The 20,797-nt window shown below is 46.7% G+C and overlaps 1 protein-coding gene across 1 annotated transcript in view; it reads left to right on the forward strand.

The window, feature by feature from the left end:
* LOC115475815 (adenosine deaminase-like) overlaps positions 1 to 20,797 on the forward strand; it is a 45,190-nt gene that overhangs the window by 9,804 nt on the left and 14,589 nt on the right. The window contains exons 5-8 of the mRNA XM_030211820.1: positions 1,323 to 1,466; positions 5,901 to 6,016; positions 12,033 to 12,157; positions 16,613 to 16,684. Of these exons, the coding sequence (XP_030067680.1) occupies positions 1,323 to 1,466; positions 5,901 to 6,016; positions 12,033 to 12,157; positions 16,613 to 16,684 (457 nt within the window). The remainder of the gene's footprint in view (positions 1 to 1,322; positions 1,467 to 5,900; positions 6,017 to 12,032; positions 12,158 to 16,612; positions 16,685 to 20,797) is intronic.

A 20,797-nucleotide genomic window follows, 5' to 3' on the forward strand; every position in this document is an offset into this window, starting at 1 on the left:
CGTAGCCGGTCAGCCAATGAATATTGGCTCTAACTGGCTATCAGGCTTATTTTCGAAAGAGATTGCCGGCGATCTTCCGACACAAATGGGGAGATCACCGGCAATCTCTCAAAAGCGGCCAAATCGGTATAATGAAAAGCCGCTTTTTTGACACCATCGCCGCTTTCTCATCGCAGAGCCGGCGAAAGTTCAAGGGGGCGTGTCGGCGGCGAAGCGAAGGCGGGACATGGCCGGGCATGAGTGGGGTTAACAGATGGCCGGCTTTAGCACATAATGGGAAAAAAAGTGGCTTTAACGAGCATTTCGCCGGCGTGATTTGGTCCTTTCATTTTCACGACCAAGTCACAAAAAGGTGCCCTAACTGACCAGATGACCACCGGAGGGAATCGGGGATCACTGCCTCGTACTCCCCCAGTGGTCACCAACCCCCTCCCACCCAACCCCCACCCCAAAAAAAAAACCTTTTTTGCCAGCCTCAAATGTGATACCCAGCTCCCTGACAGCAGTATGCAAGTCCCTGGAGCAGTTTTTAATGGGTGCAGTGCACTTCAGGCAGGCAGACCCAGGTCCAACACCCCCCTACCTGTTACACTTGTGGTGCTGTGTTGAGCCTCCAACCCCCCCCCCCCCCAAAACCCACTGTACCCACATGTAGGTGCCCCCCTTCACCCATATGGTAATGGTGTAGAGTTCTAGGGAGTGGGTTTTGGGGGGGATTTGGGAGGCTCAGCACCCAAGGGAAGGGAGCTATGCACCTGGGAGGTATTTGTATATATTTTTAAAATTTTTAGAAGTGCCCCCTAGGGTGCCCGGTTGGTGTCCTGGCATGTCAGGGGGACCAGTGCACTACAAATGCTGGCTCCTCCCACAGCCAAATGCCTTGGATTTAGCCGGGGTTGAGATGGCTGCTTTTAGTTTCCATTATCACTGAAAACCAAAAGCGGCCATCTCAACCCCGGCCAACTCTGGCATTTGGCCGGTTCCAACCGTATTATCGGAAAAAAAAGATGGCCGGCCATCTTTTTTGATAATACGGTTCCGACCAGCTGTTTCGCCGTCGCCAAACTAGATCGCCGGCGACGTTCGATTATGCCCCTCCACGTTGCATGACATAGCTGGTGACTGGACTAGCCCACTAAGCACTAAAATTCAGCTGAAATAGACGGCTATCTTACGCAGAATATTAACGCTTAGCTGGCTTAAGGCTATTTAGCCAGTCAGGAGCATTCCTGGTCAGTTAATATCAGCCGGATAGTCTTCAATGTCGCACTTCTCACAAAGCAGAAGCAAACTAATCTGAGTGCTTGCTATTCATTTTTCAGGGGTGATCGAGAGGCGGTGAAACGAATAGCCTATGAGTTTCTAGAAATGAGAGCCAAAGAAGGAGTCATGTATGTTGAGGTCCGGTACAGTCCTCATTTGTTAGCGAACTCCAAGGTGGATCCCATTCCCTGGGGACAAAAAAGGTAAAGTGATTTGTTAAAGGATAGAGAATGTTTTAGTCCAAATCAAGCAAAATATTCTTGGCGATGCTGGAAGAATTAGCTGGGAAACAAAGAAGTCAGTGAGAAAAATAACTGGTGGCAATTTCAAACACTTTTGATAGGTCAACGGGTGGCGGTACGGCCTCAGGCCCAAAATGGACACACGTCAATTTTTATTTTGTTGCACATTCATTTTCAGGCAAAAAAAAAAAAAAGAGACCTTTTTCGCAGGTGCGCTGAAAAATGGACCTGCGCGTATCCAATACAGGCGTTTACACCAGCGCAGGCCATTTTCTGGCGCACCTTAGTAAAAGGACTCCTCGGTGTGTATTAAGTTCCATGCAGCCCATAGGTATACAATGGGCTGTGTTCGGGGTCCAAGGCAAGCAAAGCCATCGGGGACCCGAGGCTTCATAACCTGAAATAAATTGAATCTACAAAGTACATAAGCATCGCCATGCTGGGACAGACCAAGGGGTCCATCGAGCCCAGCACCCTGACACCGACAGCGGCCAAAAGTAGTGGTAAATCAAATTAAGCTGGCTTTATTAAGTGTTACAAAAGAGAATAAAAGAAAGGGTTAAAAGACTTGAGAAGGAAAAATAAATCTTCATGCTCAAGCGAGCAGGATTCACAGGCACTCACAATTAGGAATCTGGAAACAATGCTCGGCTCCTCTTACTACGCTGTTACATTTATACTAAAATTTGGCTTCCATATAGGTACGTACTTGCCGTGCACTGCCCCTCTAAACTTCTTTGAGCCAGCTGTGTGTTATCAGTGTATATTCCTTTGCTCTGAGCTCAAATATTTGTGATCTGCTACAGAAAACACTAAAACACAGAGCTAACCCTGCCGTCAGCCTCTGTGTCACACCCTGTTTCTTAAGCGTCTCTCAACAGCTGCGTGGCATTCATAGCCGCCGAGAGGGGGGGGGCAGCAATTCCCCGTGCCTCCAAGGGGGGAACCGGCGCCGCAGTCCCATCCACCCTCCGTCGTGGACCGTTTGCCACCGGGCCGGGCCCCCTGCATTGATACCACAGCGCCTCTCACCTCCGTGTGAAAGCGCTGCAGGCAGCAGATCGCCTGCCTTCAGGCCTTTCCCTCCCTGTGTCCCGTCCTCATCTGATGTCCTCAAACTTCCGCGAGGGCGGGACACAAGGAGGGAAGGAGGGCCGAAGGGAGGCGATCTGCTGCCCTGCTGCACTTTCACACGGAGGTGAGAGGTGCTGTGATTTCAATGCAGGGGGCCCGGACAGGTGGCGGACGGGGGAGGGGGGGAAGTGGTGGCGACCTCGGGGGGGGGGGGGGGGGGGGGGGGGAGGGGCCCGGCCCAGTCTCTCAGCAGCCCTGGTGGCATTTAGCATATGCTAATTGTTAGTGCATGCTAAATCTATTAGTGCACCTTAGTAAAAGGACCCCGACTTAGTAAAAGGGTCCCTAATTGTTTAGTGCATCAAAGTAAAAGGAAGTCAATGTATAATTAAAGATTTGTCACTGAAGAATGTGGACAAGGCTTGTATAGTTCTGCAAAGGGAAAAAAAATGGTAATTTACTTTTTGTTCCCCCCTCCCCCCCCCCCCCCCCTGCCAGTTTTTAGATTTGTTTTGGTTCATTTCACACACTTGTGCTAAAAACCAAATGTGCATTAACGAAGGCACATCCCTAAAGGCTAGTGCTATAGCTGGGTCTACAAAAGGTTCGAATATGTTTTGGGAGAACAGGTCCGTTAGCAGTTATTAGGCAGACAGGTGTTGGGATCATCCCTACTGGGATTAACCCATTGATTACCAAATGAACTGAACTGACCATTGGTCTAATCCAGTATGGCATGCCTTATGTTCTTTTGTAGAAACAAGTCAATTGCGAGTGTCGTCTTTTTTTTTTTTTTGGACTTACATAAGATCTTTTTGTAGAGCTGTTCTCTGTGCATCATTTTATATTGTTTAACAACACACTGAGGGCCCAATGCACAAAGCTGCCGCAGTAAAATTTAGCGAATTCGAAACAGCGAGCAATGCACAAAGGGGATCGTATGCAAATGAGCTGCTGGATCCCCTCTGTGTATCGCTCACTAGTTACAAGTCCGAGTTGTCAAATGCATTTGACAACTCTGATGCACCGCGGGCAGTGAAATATTGTGTTTATACGATATTGGGAAACAAAAACAAATTTTTTGATTTGCATGCACTTCTGCACTTTATTATGTGACATCTAGATGCACTCAAACATTTTCACTAGCTGTCTTGTCATAACTTGCTGACTGTAAGTTACAATGCAATGTGTGGTCACCTGACACTAGTTGACAAATCACAATGCTTAATTTTTATAATTTGGGTATCTTTCATTTATTCCATAAGGCCCAATGAGGTGAATACAGACAATATAGAGACAGTTTATATAACACCACTCAGTTAACACATCTGAAAAAGAAATAACTGTTAACTTGCTGTTCTATAGCAAATATTACCAGAAAAACATTGTCAAAGCTTTTCTACTACTACTACCACTTATCACTTCTATAGCGCTACAAGGCATACGCAGCGCTGTACACCATACATGGAAAGACAGTCCCTGCTCAAAGAGCTCACAATCTAAATAGGACAGGCAAACAGACAGAACAACTAAGAGGTAAGGGAATTAAAGAGGTGGGGATAAAAGGTACAGTGCAAGTGAGTAGCGGTTAGGAGTCAAAAGCAGTGTTAAAGAAGTGGGCTTTTAGCCTGGGTTTGAAAACGGCCAAAGAAGGGGCTAGACGTACAGGCTCAGGAAGTCTATTCCAGGCGTGAGGTGCAGCACGATAAAAGGAACGGAGTCTGGAATTAGCAGTAGAGGAAAAGGGGACAGATGAGAGATTTATCCACAGAACAGAGTACCCGAGAGGGGGCGTAGGGAGAGACAAGAGTGGAGAGGTACTGGGGAGCGGTAGACTGAATACGCTTTAGGTCAGTAAGAGAAGTTTTCTCTCTTGGATCATATTCAGAGCCAATACAAGGGCATTAGGCACCCTAGGAAAACCTTCAGTCTTGCACCCCCCCCCCCTCCCATTGACTTTTAAAGACTCTTGCCCCCTGCCCCCAACAATCATGTTGGGGTCAACACTACCTTTTCCAGAATAATCTAGATAGCTGGGCATTTTGAAATTTGCCCACCTTCCCAGCTTGTGAAAGTTTCTTTGCCTGCAGCTGTTCTTTAGTTCCACCCCCCCCTACCCCCCCCTCACCACCACCACAGAAAACATTGTTGCCCTAGATAACTGCCTAGTTATCAGGCAATCAGCCCTGGTCATATTGATGTTTCTTATCAGGAAAAGTTTGAATTGCGGCTCCCACTCAATCTGCAAAAAGCAAGGAAAATGTAACAAAATCCTTGACCTTATCAGGCACTTGGTTAGTGTACTAACAGTTTTGCTGATTAAGAAAACAGGATGCCAAATCACAAAGGGAAGGACATGCTGGAAAGGACCAGCTCACATGCCACACAATCTGAAAATAGGCCCAGAAGCATTGTTTTCGATAAGCTGAGAGCAGGAGTCTTCCACCTGCAGTCCTGCCAGTGGGGGCGGGTCACATTTTCAATAGTGAGGGACAGGGAACCTGCCTGTCCCTAGTGATTGAAAGCACAATATTGAAGCAGCACCCCCTACTGGCAGCAATGCAGTTGGAGGACTCCTGCGCAGCTTAAGAGGGAACAGTGCTCAGAAGCCACTTTTACTGAATTCCAGAAAGCAAGCCAAGAAAGGCATTAATGTTTGACCAATAGAAAGATATTTGGAGCACAATTGTGTAAAAGGTGCGCCTGCATTTACACATGTTTTTCACGCATAAATGCAGAAGTACGCACCACTTACACATGCATTTGCCCTAAGTACTATGCCGTAAGCGCACAAGTAATTAGCACGGCACACAACTGGGAAGGGGCGTACATGGAGAGGAGCACAGGCAGGACATGGGTGTATCAAGCAACGCACACATCTTACAGAATGCATGTTGCACACGTGGAGCAGTGCATTTAGCCACGCCCACTTACAGCTGCCATTGACCTGGCGTGTGGGAATGCCTTCTTTGTGGCGTAGCAATGCGGGATTTGCACTAGTATTGATGTCATGTAGGATTGGTGCTTCCTGCACTGCATAAGGGGATGCAAAAATGGAGCCGCCGATTTACAGAATTGCCTCAATTACCTTACTCATTTTTTATTACCTTATATAAATGGACCAACTTCGGCTACACTACTCTATCCACCGACATCCCTAAGCACAATGGTGGAGTCTCTGATAAACAGATAACACAAAAGGCCACCAAGTCCTTGCAGGATTCCAGCTCTCTTTCCCTCTGGCCCATTCCCATCGCCGCCGTTGAGCCTAGCCTGTTGAAATGTTTAACTACCTCAGTTTCTTTTTATTACTTTTGACAGCGGTGACCTCACTCCTGATGAAGTGGTTGATCTCGTTAACCAGGGATTACGAGAAGGCGAAAGAGACTTCAACATCAAAGCCAGATCTATCCTGTGCTGCCTGCGTCACATGCCAAGTAATATAACACAGTTCATTTATTTATTTAAAATCTTGTATTCCACTCAGTCCCAAGGTCCTTGGCGGATCACAAAAGTACATACGTAATATGTACGCCAACAAATTCTATGACTAAAAACAATAACCAGTTTCTGAATTTGATAAATTGCACCTTCTCAATTCCTTCTTCCACCTACTAATATAGCTGCACATAGCCGCCAAGAGGGGGGGGGGGGGCAGGGGGGACAAAATTCCCCAGCCCGGGCCTCCAAGGGGGCCCGGCGCCGCAGTCCCATCCACCCTCCGTCGTCAACTGTCTGCCCCCCTGCATTAAAATCGCAGTTTCACCTCCGTGAAAGCAGCGCTGCAGGCAGCAGAACGCCTCCCTTCGGCCCTCCTTCCCTCCCTGTGTCCCACCCTCATCTGACATAACTTCAGGGCGGGACACAGGGAGGGAAGGAGGGCCGAAGGGGGGCGTTCTGTTGCCTGCAGCGCTGCTTTAACAGAGGTGAGACTGCAATTTCAATGAAGGAGGCCTGGCCTGGTGGCGGACGGAGGGGTGGAGCGGCAGTGACGACCTCGGGGGGGGGGGGGGGTGGAGGGCGGAAGGGGCGGGGCCCAGCCCAGTCTCTCGGCAGCCCTGTACCTGTGTAAAAAAGGTTTTCAATTCTCTTTTGAGCTCATTCATGTTTCTGAACCTTCTTAATCTCAGAGGCAGTTTGTTCCAAAGTATAGGGCCCACAACAGGAGCGTAGCCAGATGGTCAATTTTGGGTGGGCCTGAGCCCAAGGTGGGCGGGCATGGAATTCTCCCCCCCCCCCCCCCCCCACAGTCCCCCTCTGGTTTGATCTTCTCTCCACCCCACCCTGCCCACAAACCCCAAATATTAAATCCTTGAGGTGACAGAGCTCCCCAAACCCTGCCAGCTGAAGATTTCCTCATCCTCCTTGAGCAACCAGCACTCTTCCAAATGGCAGCCGGCAGCACTTGCTTCAAACTGATGCTGCTGCCGGCAGACCATGCATGCTCAGTGGCTTTTCCATGTGCAAAAACTGAGCACGTGCAGAAGGGCTGGTCTCAGCGTCAGCTCAAAGCAAGTGCTACTGGCTGACATTTGGAAGAGCTCTGGCTGCCCAAGGAGAGAAAATCTTCAGCTGGCAAGGTTTGGAGATCCCCACCAGCCACAGCAATTTTGGGTGGGCCTGAGTCCAAAGTGGGTGGGCCCCGGCCCACCCAGGCCCACCTGTGGCTACGCCACTGGCCCACAATAGACTGAATTCCTCCAATTTTACCACGTGGAATGAGGGAACATCCAGTAAGACTTGATCAGCCAACCTTCTTGACCATACTAGTTGATATATATATATATGGAGTCTGAACACTAAGGGGGCCTTTTACAAAGCCACACTAGTGTTTTTAGCTCAAGGTAAAAATCAGCTGGTGGTAAACATTTGAGATGTCCACAGGAATAAAATTTTCGTAATAGACCCCCTAAAACTTTGGAGACTTGTCCCGTTATTATTTTAAAGACAATGCAAATGATCTTACATTGGATTCTGTATTCGATGGGGAGCCAGTGTGTGATACCTTCAGAACTGGCTTAATATGTTCGTACCGATTCCCAGTAATCAGAACCCTAGTTACTGCTTCATCCCATTACCAAGAGAAACCGCCTGAGGCGGAGAACTCAAACGTCCCACGGAAGAACACGAAGTGGAAGAACAGAGTGGGATGTTTGACCATGGAAACCAAAGACTGGAGAGATGAGTTCTTCAAGAAACAAACGTTGATTAGATAAAAAGACTCGACACAAACGCTGTGCTTCGGCCACTAGGCCTGCATCAGGAGTCTCAGTGGTAAGAGAGCATCTGATGCACTGGTCATATGGAGTCAGTGAAGTCGGTCTATAAAAAGACCTTTAGGCAGGGGTGTGCTGGTACATTTTTAACAACAGGCTCTTTCTCCGGACATAGCCAGCTCTGCAGTTGGAAGGGCCAGGGGTGGCCGGGGGGGAGGGGAGCAACACTTGCCTCTCTCTCCTTCCTTCGTGCGGGCACACTAGGCATACCTTTGCTGGCAGCCAATAAATGGACTGCCACCACTCCCAACGTCTTGCTCTGAGCAGCATGCTGAAACTTCTCACACATGCTGGAGAAGTCCCAGCCTGCTGCTCAGAGCTGGAGACAAGGAGCGGGGAGCAGCAGCAGTCTATTTACTTGGCTGGCAGGGCTCAGCATCCCCACCAGCAAAGTAAAAGAAAATTCAGCAGGGGGCCCAAGCCCACATTTTGGGAGCCAATTGTTATAGTAGGCATTGGGGTTCCTACTTTAACAACCGGCTCCCAAAATTCTTAAAAACTTAACAACCGGCTCTTGCGAGCCTGTGAGAGCCTGCTCCAGCACACCACTGCCTTTAGGTGTAAAAGCTTTCTCGTCGACTTCACTGACTCCATATGACCAGTGCATCAGATGCTCTCTTACCACTGAGACTCCTGATGCAGGCCTAGTGGCCGAAGCACAGCGTTTGTGTCGAGTCTTTTTATCTAATCAACGTTTGTTTCTTGAAGAATTCATCTCTCCAGTCTTTGGTTTCCGTGGTCAAACATCCCACTCTGTTCTTCCACTTCATCCCCTGTTACACCACAGTGACTATTCCCTGGAATCCTGGTATCTCCCTAGGTTCTGATGCAATTTATTGGAGTACCAAAGAAGATGATTAAGGGGGTAATTCTATAATTTGGAGTCAAGACGTAGGCAGAAAGGGGTGCACTTAGTGCCAGTTTTATAACAGCACTTAGACATGTCTTATAGAATACGAGTTCAAACCTGCCTTGACATGCCAGAAGTTAGATGCAATCACTTACACCAGGTCAATGGCTGCTGTAAGGGGACGCGCCTAGGTGCGCCAGTCAATCTGCGCAACTGATAATATTCTACTAATTGTGCATGTTGTTTGGTGACACATCCATGGCCCGCCCATGCTCCGTCCACACGTACAGCCCCTGCAGTTCCACACTATTCCCCAGATTCTATATGTGGCGACTAAAGCTCTGCGCACGAATAAGCAAGCATTGCCAATTTGCATACACAACTTGATTAAATGAGCTAATCAGCTCCAATAATTTTCTGCTAACCAATTATTGGCGTTAATTGGCCTTAATTAGGATTTATGCGTGGATCGTATCCTATAACAATTGCATCTTGCATTTTTCTAAGCTTGTTTAAAATTTAGTAGGTAATTTCAGGAAGCCATTTTCCCTTGGATTCTATACATGGCTTGCCACATGCTACTAAATATCTTAATGACCCACATACTCATGATAATTGGCTGATAATGACCAATCAACACTAATTGGAGTTAATTGGAATTTACACACGCTTCTCTCCAAGCGAATTCTATAAAGAGGTGCATGTAAATTCCCACATGCATAGCCAAAAAGGGGGCGTAGTCATGTGAGGAGTGTGGGCGTGCCGGGGCCGTCAATCAGATGTACGTACACGGTTACTGAATTCAGGCCTATGTGCCTAGATTCAGGCGCAGGGATTTACACCAGCTTTTCAATGGTGTAAATGGCCATGCCTAAATCTAGGCGCATCCACCTGGCCTAAACATATTCTATAAACCACGTCTAAATGTAGAAGAATACGCATAGGCGCCATATATAGAATTGGCTCCTTTGCACACAGATGGCCTCTAAAATAATGACCAGTGTAAAAGTGCATGCTTCTGACATGATGGCACATACTTTACCAGTGAGCGTGTATGGGATGGAGTTAGGCAGAGCACTTACCACCCAAAATAAGAAATATACAGGAATATACTAGATTCTGCAAAATCCTCAAATCGTTCCTCTTCAAACAAACTCTCACAAAAGAACAACCATATCTCAAACAATTAATTATTACCGGAATTGGTTATTACTCTATTTACCATTAACTTTCTCTTTGCTTCATGTACAATTTCTCATTCATAATAGATTTTCTAAATGTTAAACATCCATAGCTATCCCAGTATGTTTATGATACTGTGTTGTAAAATTGGATTCTTACAACAAATTACTTTCTTATGCATTATTCTTTGTTATGTATCCTAGACTGTTTATTGTAAGCCACATTGAACTGAAACTTGCGTGGGATATAAATGTCTCAAATAAATAAATAAATTATATCTTATAAAAGGGTCCTTTTACTAAACCGCGGTAAAAGTTGGCCTTAGTTCACCCTTATGCGGGTTTTTCCCACACTCTAAAGCCATTTTTACCATGGCGGGAAAATGGCCGGCTTTCTATTACCTCTAATTAATGGCCACGTGCTAATGTTGTCATTAGCGCGTGGAGGCCATTAAAAAGGATTGCCACGAGAGCACTTACCGCCATCTGTTGTGTAGGCGGTATGGACTCCCGTTGTAATCCTGCGCTAATCAGTTAGCATGTGGTAATGTAGACGCACTAATTGATTAGTGCAGGAACGCCCGCTCTCTGCCCCCAACACGCCCCTCCCCCCACACCAAAAATATAAAATATTATTTAGCACATGGGCATGCGCCAATTAGGAACTTACCGCAGGACGCCTGAGCATGTCCTGCAATAAGTGCATGATAGCGCTTACTGTAGCTTCGCTTACAAACTAACCTATTACTCAGGAACCTTCTTGCACTACCATAATTTATTCCTTACCATGTATGTATCACATGGTATATATATATCACGATCTGTTCCATATACACTATGTCCCATATATGTTACCATGTATGTATACACCATGAATGTTACCATGTATGTATACTCCTTAATGCAATACCAATTGTAATTCTGTTACCCGGAAATGGCAACCGCCATTACGGCAAATGTAAGCCACATTGAGTCTGCAAATAGGTGGGAAAATGTGGGATACAAATGCTACAAATAAATAAAAAGTCCCCAAAATATGCTACTCTATGCACATCTACTACAATAAAAAGCACCTCCAACGTTCTGAAGCTGACTCCGTGGCAGTGAAGGGTTTGTAGGGTTCGTGCTGGCTGTCACCATCTCTCTCTGTCCCCGCCCGCGCGTCAAAACGTGATGATGTCGAGGGCGGAACAGTGAGAGGGAAGGGCACGTCACACGCTTGAGGGTGGCGTCGTCCCTCCCTTCCTCCCTCCCTCCCTCCCAGTTCCAGGCCCCCTCCCTCCGATTTTTAAAAGTCATCTTCACTTACCAAGTCAGGGTTACGGCGGCCGGCAGCAGCAGCAGTAAAACGCGTGCAGGCTCGGCTCTTCTCTCTCTCTCTCAGCTGTGGTCCCGCCCTCATTTCCTGTTTCCAAGGGCGGGACCACAGCTGAGAAAGAGAGAGAAGGGCCGAGCCTGCACACGTTTTACCGCTGCTGGCCGCCGCCTTAACCCTGACTTGGTAAGTGAAGATAACTTTTAAAAATTGGAGGGAGGGGGCCTGGAACTGGAAGGGAGGGAGGGAGGGATGACAACTCTGGAACTGGGAGGGAGGGAGGGAGGGAGGGGGGCCCCTGGAACTGGGAGGGGGGCCCTGAAACTCGGAGGGAGGGAAGGGGGGACCCTGAAACTCGGAGGGGGGGGAGGGACCGTGAAACTCGGAGGGAGGGGGACGACCCTGGAACACGGAGGGAGGGGGGACACTGGAACTGGGAGGGAGGGAGGGAGGGGGCCCCTGGGAAACACTCTCAATCTCACACACACACTCGCACCCAGTCTCACTCTCTCTCTGTCACACACACACACACTCGCACATTCACTCTCTCTCTCTCACACAGTCACTCTCACACACACTCTCTCTCAAACATACACACTCCGTGGAAAACCTTGCTAGCGCCCGTTTCATTTCTTTGAGAAACGGGCCTTTTTTACTAGTAGATAATATTTATATGCATGGATATTAACACTTGCTCCTGGGCAGGTGTAAATGCCCACACCTGCAATGTAGCCACAATTTTTGCCACTTATACTAGCAATGGGAAACACTTTTTCCTGAAGTGCTGTTCTAGTTACTTGATGACTACCTCTGAATTCCTGCTCTTAACAGGTTGGTCTCTTGAGGTTGTAGAACTCTGTAAGAAGTACCACAATGACACCGTTGTAGCTGTTGACTTGGCTGGGGATGAGGCACTGTACTCCGAAGCATATCCAGGACATAAGGAGGCTTATGAGGTTTGTCAAACAGAGCCACTAATAAGGATCCGGGGGGAGGGGTGGGGGAGTTCAGTTAATGGTGCCCAAAGTTAGCTGCAAGGCAGATCCGACGGGTGGATTGACAGTGATCTGGGCACTGCCTGCCACGCCCTACCCCCCCCCCCCCACCGCTGCTGCAGCTGCCCCCTCCCACACACTACAGCCCCCTCACCTCCACAGCTGCTGCCCCCCTCCCACACCTAATAGTCCCCCCAAGCCTTCAGTGGACCCTTTCCGGTCCTACCTTGAAGGGCCCTGATGGTCTAGTGTCTTCTTTGGGGACAGGAAAGAATCCCTCTCTTTCCTGCCCACAACCGCTATTTTGCCCGGCGCTGCCCTGTTTTCAAAATGGATGCCAACTTCCCGCGGTAGTCTCACAGGTCTCAATAGTCCTGCGAGACTGCCAAAGGGAATCTCAGCATATGTAATATGTACACCGCAATGTGCCTTGCGTAGTCAGATAAAATGTTATAGTAAACACCATTAAACTATAAATATAGCTTTAGGTGCTAGTGCACACACCTAATTGCTGTCAGTTACGCACATAAGTGATGGTGTTCTGTATCTGCACGTGCTTATCCTGGGCATGCCCCGATCCACCCATGCCCCTCCCATATACACATCCCCTAGAAGTTCCAGGCAATTGATCTTGGGCATGCAACTTCTAGAATACTGACAAAGGGCAGTTGCACATGTAACTGCTAATTAGCACTAATTAAGGTCATTTATGGCCTATTGCTCATTAACACCAATTAACTCCTCATTATTAAATTAATTTCACATGCAACTGACCTTATTCTATAACTTGGACATTCAAATTTGCGCACTAACCCCCTAATTCAATACACTTGCACGCACAAATTTATGCTTAGCACACAAATTTGCACATACAATTTATAGAATAAGGTCAATTGTGCACATAACAATTTAATAATTGGCTGTTTATTGGAGTTAAAAGCTAATAATTGGCATCAATTAGCAATTGCATGCCCAATTGCCCTTAGTCGCTATTCAAGACAATTTGGGAAAGATTCTATATATAGCAACTGAAAAATACACACAGAAAAATTACGCCTAGGAATATCTCTAAAGAATGCCTAAATTTTATAGAATAGACTTAAGGTTCCACACAATATATAGAAGATGCCAAGTGGCTTTTGCCATGTGACCAAATTTGGTCACGTCCATTTAGGCCACGTTTTACTTGGTGTAAATTCCAACGCCTAAATTAGGCACATAATGACCATTGATTTTAGAAACGCCCACACCATGCCACGCCCATGACCACGCACCCTTTTCAACTATGCGACTTAGAATTTAGGCGCACCACGTTATAGAATACACTTAGTGAGTTGTGCACGTAAATCTCAATTAATGCAAATTAGTGCTGATAATTGCTTGTTAGGGTCCAATTAATAGCGCTGATTAGCTAGTTAACAAGTTTTGCGCATTGTTATAGAATATGCTTCAGTTTCCATGTGGAATTTCAGCCACCATATATAGAATCCAGGGGTTTGTGCGCAAATTGTGTTGTGCACACCTTCCAGGGGATGCGGGACGTACATCGGCGGCTCAGAGTTGTGCCTAGACGTTAAGCGCGCGTGTTTTAGAATACCAGGAGTTACATGCCTGACTGCCAACAGTCAGGTGCAAGCAATTACACCAGCCTTTTACATGGCATAAGTCTCATGCCTACAGTTGGGTGCAAAATTACAAACTTATGCTAATACACCTCCATGATATCTTTCGATCCTTTGGCAGTATAACAAATCCTATATAATATTTTGCACCTCCAATGTTCTACGTCTGGATGCCTGGGTTCGTAACATCCATAACCACTCATTGCCCCGCCCTCGCGTCAAAACGTAATGACGTCAGAGGGTGGAACAGTGAGAGGGAAGGGAAGCCAGCGCCAGCCAGCCAGAAAACGTTCAGGTACAAATCGAGGGGAGGAGAGAATCGTGGGAGAATAAACCCCCTCCCTCCCCCCTCTCCTCAGAGTTCCAGGCCCCCCTCCCTCCCTCCCTCTCCTCCGAGTGCTAGCCCGACCTGCACTGCTCACCCTCTTCTCCTAGTCCTTTCCCCTCGTTTCCTGTTTCCGCAAAGGCGGGACCAGAGGCAGAGCTGAGAGAGAAGGGAAGGCAGACTGAAGCGCTGAGCCTGATCGCTTTTCACTGCTGTCGCCGGACCCCAAGGTAAGAACTTTAAATTCTGGGCGGCACGCAGGAAGGCGACAGGCAGGCAGAGGACTGGGAGAAGATGGCGGCCAGCGCAGGTCGGGCTAGCACTCGGAGGAGAGGGAGGGAGGGGGGCCTTGAACTCTGAGGAGAGAGAGGAAGGGAGGGAGGCCCGGAACTCGGATGAGAGGGGGGGAGGGAGGGGGCCTGGAACTCAGAGGATAACCTTGCTTGCGCCCGTTTCATTTGTGTGAGAAACGGGCCTTTTTTTTTACTAGTGCTCAAATAAATAAATAGTCTATAACAGTTCTGCGTGGAACTGCTGTTATAGAATTCGCACTTAATGCGCAACATGCTGGCACCTAACGTGGTGCTGTTCCTTGAATCTACTCCTAAGCTTAAATCTGGGTATGCAACTGTATAGAATTTGCCCCAAAATGTGTTTGCAAGCAGTGCAGGTGATGTAATCATGCTTCTGAACCAGAAAATGTTTACATGGACAATGTTTCTCTTTCACTGTTAGCTGTTTTCTCTAATGGCCAGTTCATCCAACCAGTGGGGCAATAGTTCTCTCTGCTATTTTGTAGCCACTGGCTCCTTCCCAGCTAGTTTTTAACATAGGAGAGGAGTCAGTGGAAGGAAACAAGCTTTCAACAACAATGTGATTCTTCAAGGCTTTATTGTATCGAGGAAAGGAAAACAGCCACAACAAAGTATAGTTTTGGTACTCAGCAACCATAACAATGCCTCATTTATAGTTGCAATAAACGGTTACACTGTGACAACAAAAACTTTCCTTTAACTCTCTTGCTTCTGCTTGTGCACTTGAGGTGGACAGACAAGTTGATAGTGTTAAAACGTTCACATACCATTACAGGGAGAAATGTATTGCAAAGAACTCCAAATAGTTGTTATTGAAAGAGGTCCAGACCAAAACATCCAACTTATAGCCCTGGACATTTTTGCTTTGTTCCAGTCAGGGGCGTATCTGCGTGGGGCCACAGGGGCCTGGGCCCCCGCAGATTTCGCCCTGGCCCCCCTCCCCGCCGTCAACCCTCCCCCGCTGCTTACTTTTGCTGGCGGGGTCCGACCCGCAATCTCCATATTTCGGCTTCCTCCGTGGCCATGTGCTTCCAGGAAGTAACGCTGCAGCGCTGATTCGTTGAATCCAGTTCGGCGTCTGACGTCCCAGCACGTCAGACGCCGAACTAGATTCAACGAATCAGCGCTGCAGCGTTACTTCCTGGAAGCACATGGCCACGGAGGAAGCCGAAATATGGAGATTGCGGGTCGGACCCCGCCAGCAAAAGTAAGCAGCGGGGGAGGGTTGACGGCGGGGAGGGGGTGGAGAGAGGCGGCGGCGGGGCGGGGGGGGGGGGAGGCAAAAATGTGCCCCCCCTCTCTGGCTCTGGCCCCCCCTACCGCCGGATTCCAGATACGCCCCTGGTTCCAGTATAGCACAAAAACGTCCAAACTGTGGGAACGCTCAAATCCTGGCCCCGACATGCCCCCGTGAAGCCCCCTTGTGATTTGAATGCACTGCAGACAAACTGCATAGAAAAACATCTTAAAAATGTGTTTCAAAAATAGCGATTTGGACTTTTCGCATGGAAAAACATCCACTACTTTGTGCCTTTTTTTTTTGGATGTTTTTCTGTTTCAAAAATGAGCCCCATAATTTCTCTTTGCTTGGATGTGGGCACAGAGCTGCCACCTCTTTGGCAGCCTGCAAATGAAGAAGATGGATAGTAAGGCCTAGCAGAGTACTTTGGTTTGTTGGGGTGCCTTAAAAGTTTTTGTGACTGCAGACTTCATGGTACACACACGTGAACCAAAGAATATACAATTGATATGCACATATTTAAAATGATTAATGCATTTGTGTGTAAAACAGAAAAAAAAGCACCCATAAATCAGAAAAATGTTCTGAAAAAAAAAAAATCTGAAAATGAACCGAAAGTGTCTTGGCCATGCAAATCCCTAGTGCTTTCCAAATTGTATATGCATTTAGTTTCCATAACAGTCACAACTGTGAAGTGCCTAAAAAAAAAAATCGATGAAGCCATAAACTTTTATCACTAGTGAAATGAACTGATATGCAGAGGTTAATGCCTGTGTGTTGTGGAACTGCACAGTAAGCTTTATTTGTAGCACTTGAACTCCGCCCCCCCCCCACCCCCCACCCCCCACAGATGCTCTATAGCTCACCAGTTCTACATAAGATCTTTAAAATCTTTGTGTTCTGCGTTTTCCCCAGGAAGCTGTGGTGTGCGGCCTTCACAGAACAGTCCATGCTGGTGAAGCTGGCCCAGCGTCTGTGGTCAGGGAGGTAAGAAGTCAGACGTGGGCATGGTAAGTCAAGAGCAGGGTGGTGGGGAGAAACGCCACGGTGCTTTCTTGCATATTGGCGTTTGATTTAGGGGGGAGGGGTATGCAGAGCAAAAATATTCATTTTGTTAACTTTCCCCATGTCATTTTCAGGATAGTAGATGACGGCAGAAAAAGACCTGCACGGTCCATCCAGTCTGCCCAACAAGATAACTCATATGTGCTACTTTTTGTGTATACCCTACTTTGATTTGTACCTGTGCTCCTCAGGGCACAGACCATATAAGTCTGCCCAGCACTATCCCTGCCTCCCACCACTGGCTCTGGCACAGACCGTATAAGTCTGCCCAGCACTATCCCCGCCTCCCAACCACCAGCCCCGCCTCCCGATCTTGACTAAGCTCCTGAGGATCCATTCCTTCTGCACAGGATTCCTTTATGCTTATCCCATGCATGTTTGAATTCCGTTACCGTTTTCGTTTCCACCACCTCCCGCGGGAGGGCATTCTGAGCATCCACTACTCTCTCTGTGAAAAAATACTTCCTGACATTTTTCTTGAGTCTGCCCCCCTTCAATCTCATTTCATGTCCTCTCGTTCTACCACCTTCCCATCTCCGGAAAAGGTTCGTTTGCAGATTAATACCTTTCAAATATCTTTTGTTTTGTTAAATTTTTCATTTTAGGGACAATGTTGTTAACAGTGTGCACTATTTGCCAAGAGTGCACGTTATTTTGCAATAATGTGTGCATTATTGAAAATAGCATTTACCATTGAAAAACAGTGTGGACTCTTGGCAAATAGAGCACACTGCCAGGGCTAGATTCCATAAATGGCACCCAAATATGGACACTGAAAATAAATCGTCACTCAGCACTATTTTATAAAGAGCGCTGCGGGATGAGCAAACTTTCTAGAATAGCGTTGGGCATGAGGACTTACACCAACTGTTGTAAATCCTGGTGCATAAGTTAGGCACAAATTCACGGCATTCAATAATACTGCACACATCTTCGGTAAACACGCCTGTCCTGTCCATGCCCCTCCCATGGTCACCCCCCCTTTTTTTTTAATTAATTAAATTTTGTACACGTAGAACATGCATTTGTAATACATTGCAAAACCTGATCAATAAACAAAATAATCATAGTATTATAAATTTCCAAGTACATTCCTCCAAACCAGGTAAGAACAGGCTGTACAATTAATTAGACCACTATTCCAGCAGTAGGGGGGAGTGATTTAGATAATAGGAGATCTCAATAAAGAAAAAATAAAATAGACATATATGGCCTGGCCTTATCTACCCATTACATCTATTGATAATCAGATAACATCCATTACTCTGCAGGTTTTATGGCCAATTTTTTCATCTCTAGAAACACTAAGATATTCCAGTTCAAGAAAAGTATATTTTACACCCAAATATTTAACCAGACATTTACATGGGTAGGTAGGTAAATACATTGCCACCAAGGCTCGGGTCTCTTCTCCATATGAAAGAAATATCTTTCTCCTATCTTGGGTTGTCTTGCAAACATCCGGATATATCCACACTCTTTGACCATAAAAACCTTTTAAGGCATTTTTAAAGTATAACTTCAGCACAGCATTCAAATCCTGCTCAAAAACAAAGGATATCAACAGAGTTCTACATTGCTCAATTTCAGATAAAGATGACTCTAATATTAATGAAATGTCCAACTGTGCTTGAGAGTCCAAAGGTGTCTTCACAAAATTAGTTTTCTTACCACTATCACCTGACTCAGCTTGCGAAGGAATAGGCAAATAATATATTCGATTTAAAGGAGGAATAGCTGAATCCGGATACAGTAGAATTTCTTTTAAGTATTTCTTGAACAATTCAATAGGACCCAGTTCTACTGTCCATGGAAAATTTAATATTCTAAGGTTCAACCTTCTATTAAAGTTTTCAAACTGTTCAATTTTCCTATGTGTTACCATTTTGTCTGTTACCAAAGATTCCGTCACAGATTTTAAGGATTTTGCTTCTTGCCGAAGTGTTTCAGTTTGTAAAGTCGATTCCTGTTTGGTTTTTTCAAAAGAATTGGTAAAAAAAAAATCAATTTTACTTACTAATTGGGAAGTCTCCCGAGCAGTTTTTGTTACCGTCTGGTTTAGACCTTGCAATATCTTCCATATCGCCTGCAGGTTAATCTCCGTCGGAGGATTCCCCTCCAAAGAAGTTTCCTCAGCGATCGGGGGGGGGGGGAGAGTTAGCGCCATCCGAGGTTTGGTCTAACACGCCCTCCGTAGCAGACTCATCCTCCTCTCTCCTCCCCAAAATCGCTGGCGGTGGCGGCGGTCGATTATCTGGCGGCGAAAGTGAGATCTCCAGTTTCGAGGGAGCCACAGCTCCTCCAACAGCTCCCAAATCGGCTTTGCTCGCACTTTTACCGGGGATAGGCGTCGTGTATCGGTCCAGTGTTTGTTGGGACGGGGAGGAAGTTCGGGCCGCTGGCGTCTGGCTCTTAACTATCCCCTTCCTTTTGGTGTGAGGCATCGCAAACGAACAGGTAGGAAAAACAAAGCTACCCACAAATTACCGTGCTCGATCCACCGACACTCGGGCCGCCATCTTGACATGCCCCCCCCCACACCCCTGTTTGAGTGATGCACTATAAAATTTGCACGTAGCTCTTTATCGCATTGCACTAAGCAAGATGCCCATGCAAATCCAAATTGTTGACAAGTAACATAATGCCCAGTTACTGGCACTGTGGCTCATTAGCCAATTTAGTTGGGTGTGCATCTCAGAATAGCATGTAAATTTGCACGCCATTTATACAGTGGCCCTTTTAATGACAGATTAAATGTGATGAATTGTTTTTTTTCTGTCATTTCCATTAGAAAATTACAATAAGACATATTGACATAGCTCGCCAACGCTCAAAGCAGTGGCGTAGCCAAGGGTGGGCCCAGGCCCACCCACTTTGAGCTCAGGCCCACCAGTAGCAGCACACCTATGATGTGGCTGGCAGAGATTCCCAAGCTGAAAACTCCCAACAACTGTCCCTCCTGCATACCTTATAAATAGCAGATCTTCGCCTGTAGGAAGCAGTGACTGATACATATTCCTTACACCGGCCCCAAAGCCTTCCCCTCTGACTTATTCCCGCCTATACAGAAACAGGAAGCTGCATCAGTGGGAAGGATGTGGGGCCAACATGAGTACTGTATATTAGTTGCTGCTTACTGCGGGTGAAAATCTGCTATTTAAAAGGTGTGCAGGAGAGGGGGGATATTTGAGAGACCATATGGCATGCAGGCGAGAGAAGGAGAGACCAAATCACCTGTGGGATGGGGTGCGGTTCTTCTGCCCACCCATCTTGGGCCCAGGCCCACCCAAAATTGGGTGTCTGGCTACGCCCCTGGCTCAAAGGAAATAGTATTCAAATGATATGTGTGCTGTAAAAGCAAAGGGAGAAATGTGATTGATGCATGCACAGAAGAGTTTCACAGTAAGCTCAGCTCCTGTGCGCATGCACCTGACAAACCCGAACATGAAGCACTCATTGGTATCTGTTTTCTATGCCTTTAAATATAAGCACTTCAAATTTTTTTTTTAACTTGGAACGCTTATATTTAAACGCAGGAAACAGGTGCCAATGTGTGCTTTTACTTCTGGATTTGCTCTGACTCTCGCGTTCATTTGTTTCTCACTACCAGCACTTAGGGGCTTGCACGGGCTTCCTTCTGCTTCTAAATTATATAAAACCCAGTAGATTTTTTTTTTAATCTTTCTTTATAAATGTTTAGCTTCGTACAATAATGCAATACTTCTCTATTTTTTTCCCTTTTTGTAACATACTTCTCCAAATATTATTATTAGCATTTATATACCGCTACCAGACGCACGCAGCGCTGAACACCTGATAGAAAGAGACAGTCCCTGCTCAAAAGAGCTTACAATCTAAATAATACAGACAGACAAAACAGTTACGGGTGAGGGAAGTAATGGGTGAGAAGGGAGGGGGAGGGCAATTGTGGCCAGGAGCTAAAAGCAGCAGTGAAAAAGGTGGGTTTTCAGCACAGATTTGAAAACAGGTAGAGATGGAGCTAGACGTATAGGTGCAGGAAATATCTTTTAATAA

Source organism: Microcaecilia unicolor, chromosome 8, assembly GCF_901765095.1.
Source record: "Microcaecilia unicolor chromosome 8, aMicUni1.1, whole genome shotgun sequence".
In the NCBI taxonomy this organism is placed as follows: domain Eukaryota; kingdom Metazoa; phylum Chordata; class Amphibia; order Gymnophiona; family Siphonopidae; genus Microcaecilia; species Microcaecilia unicolor.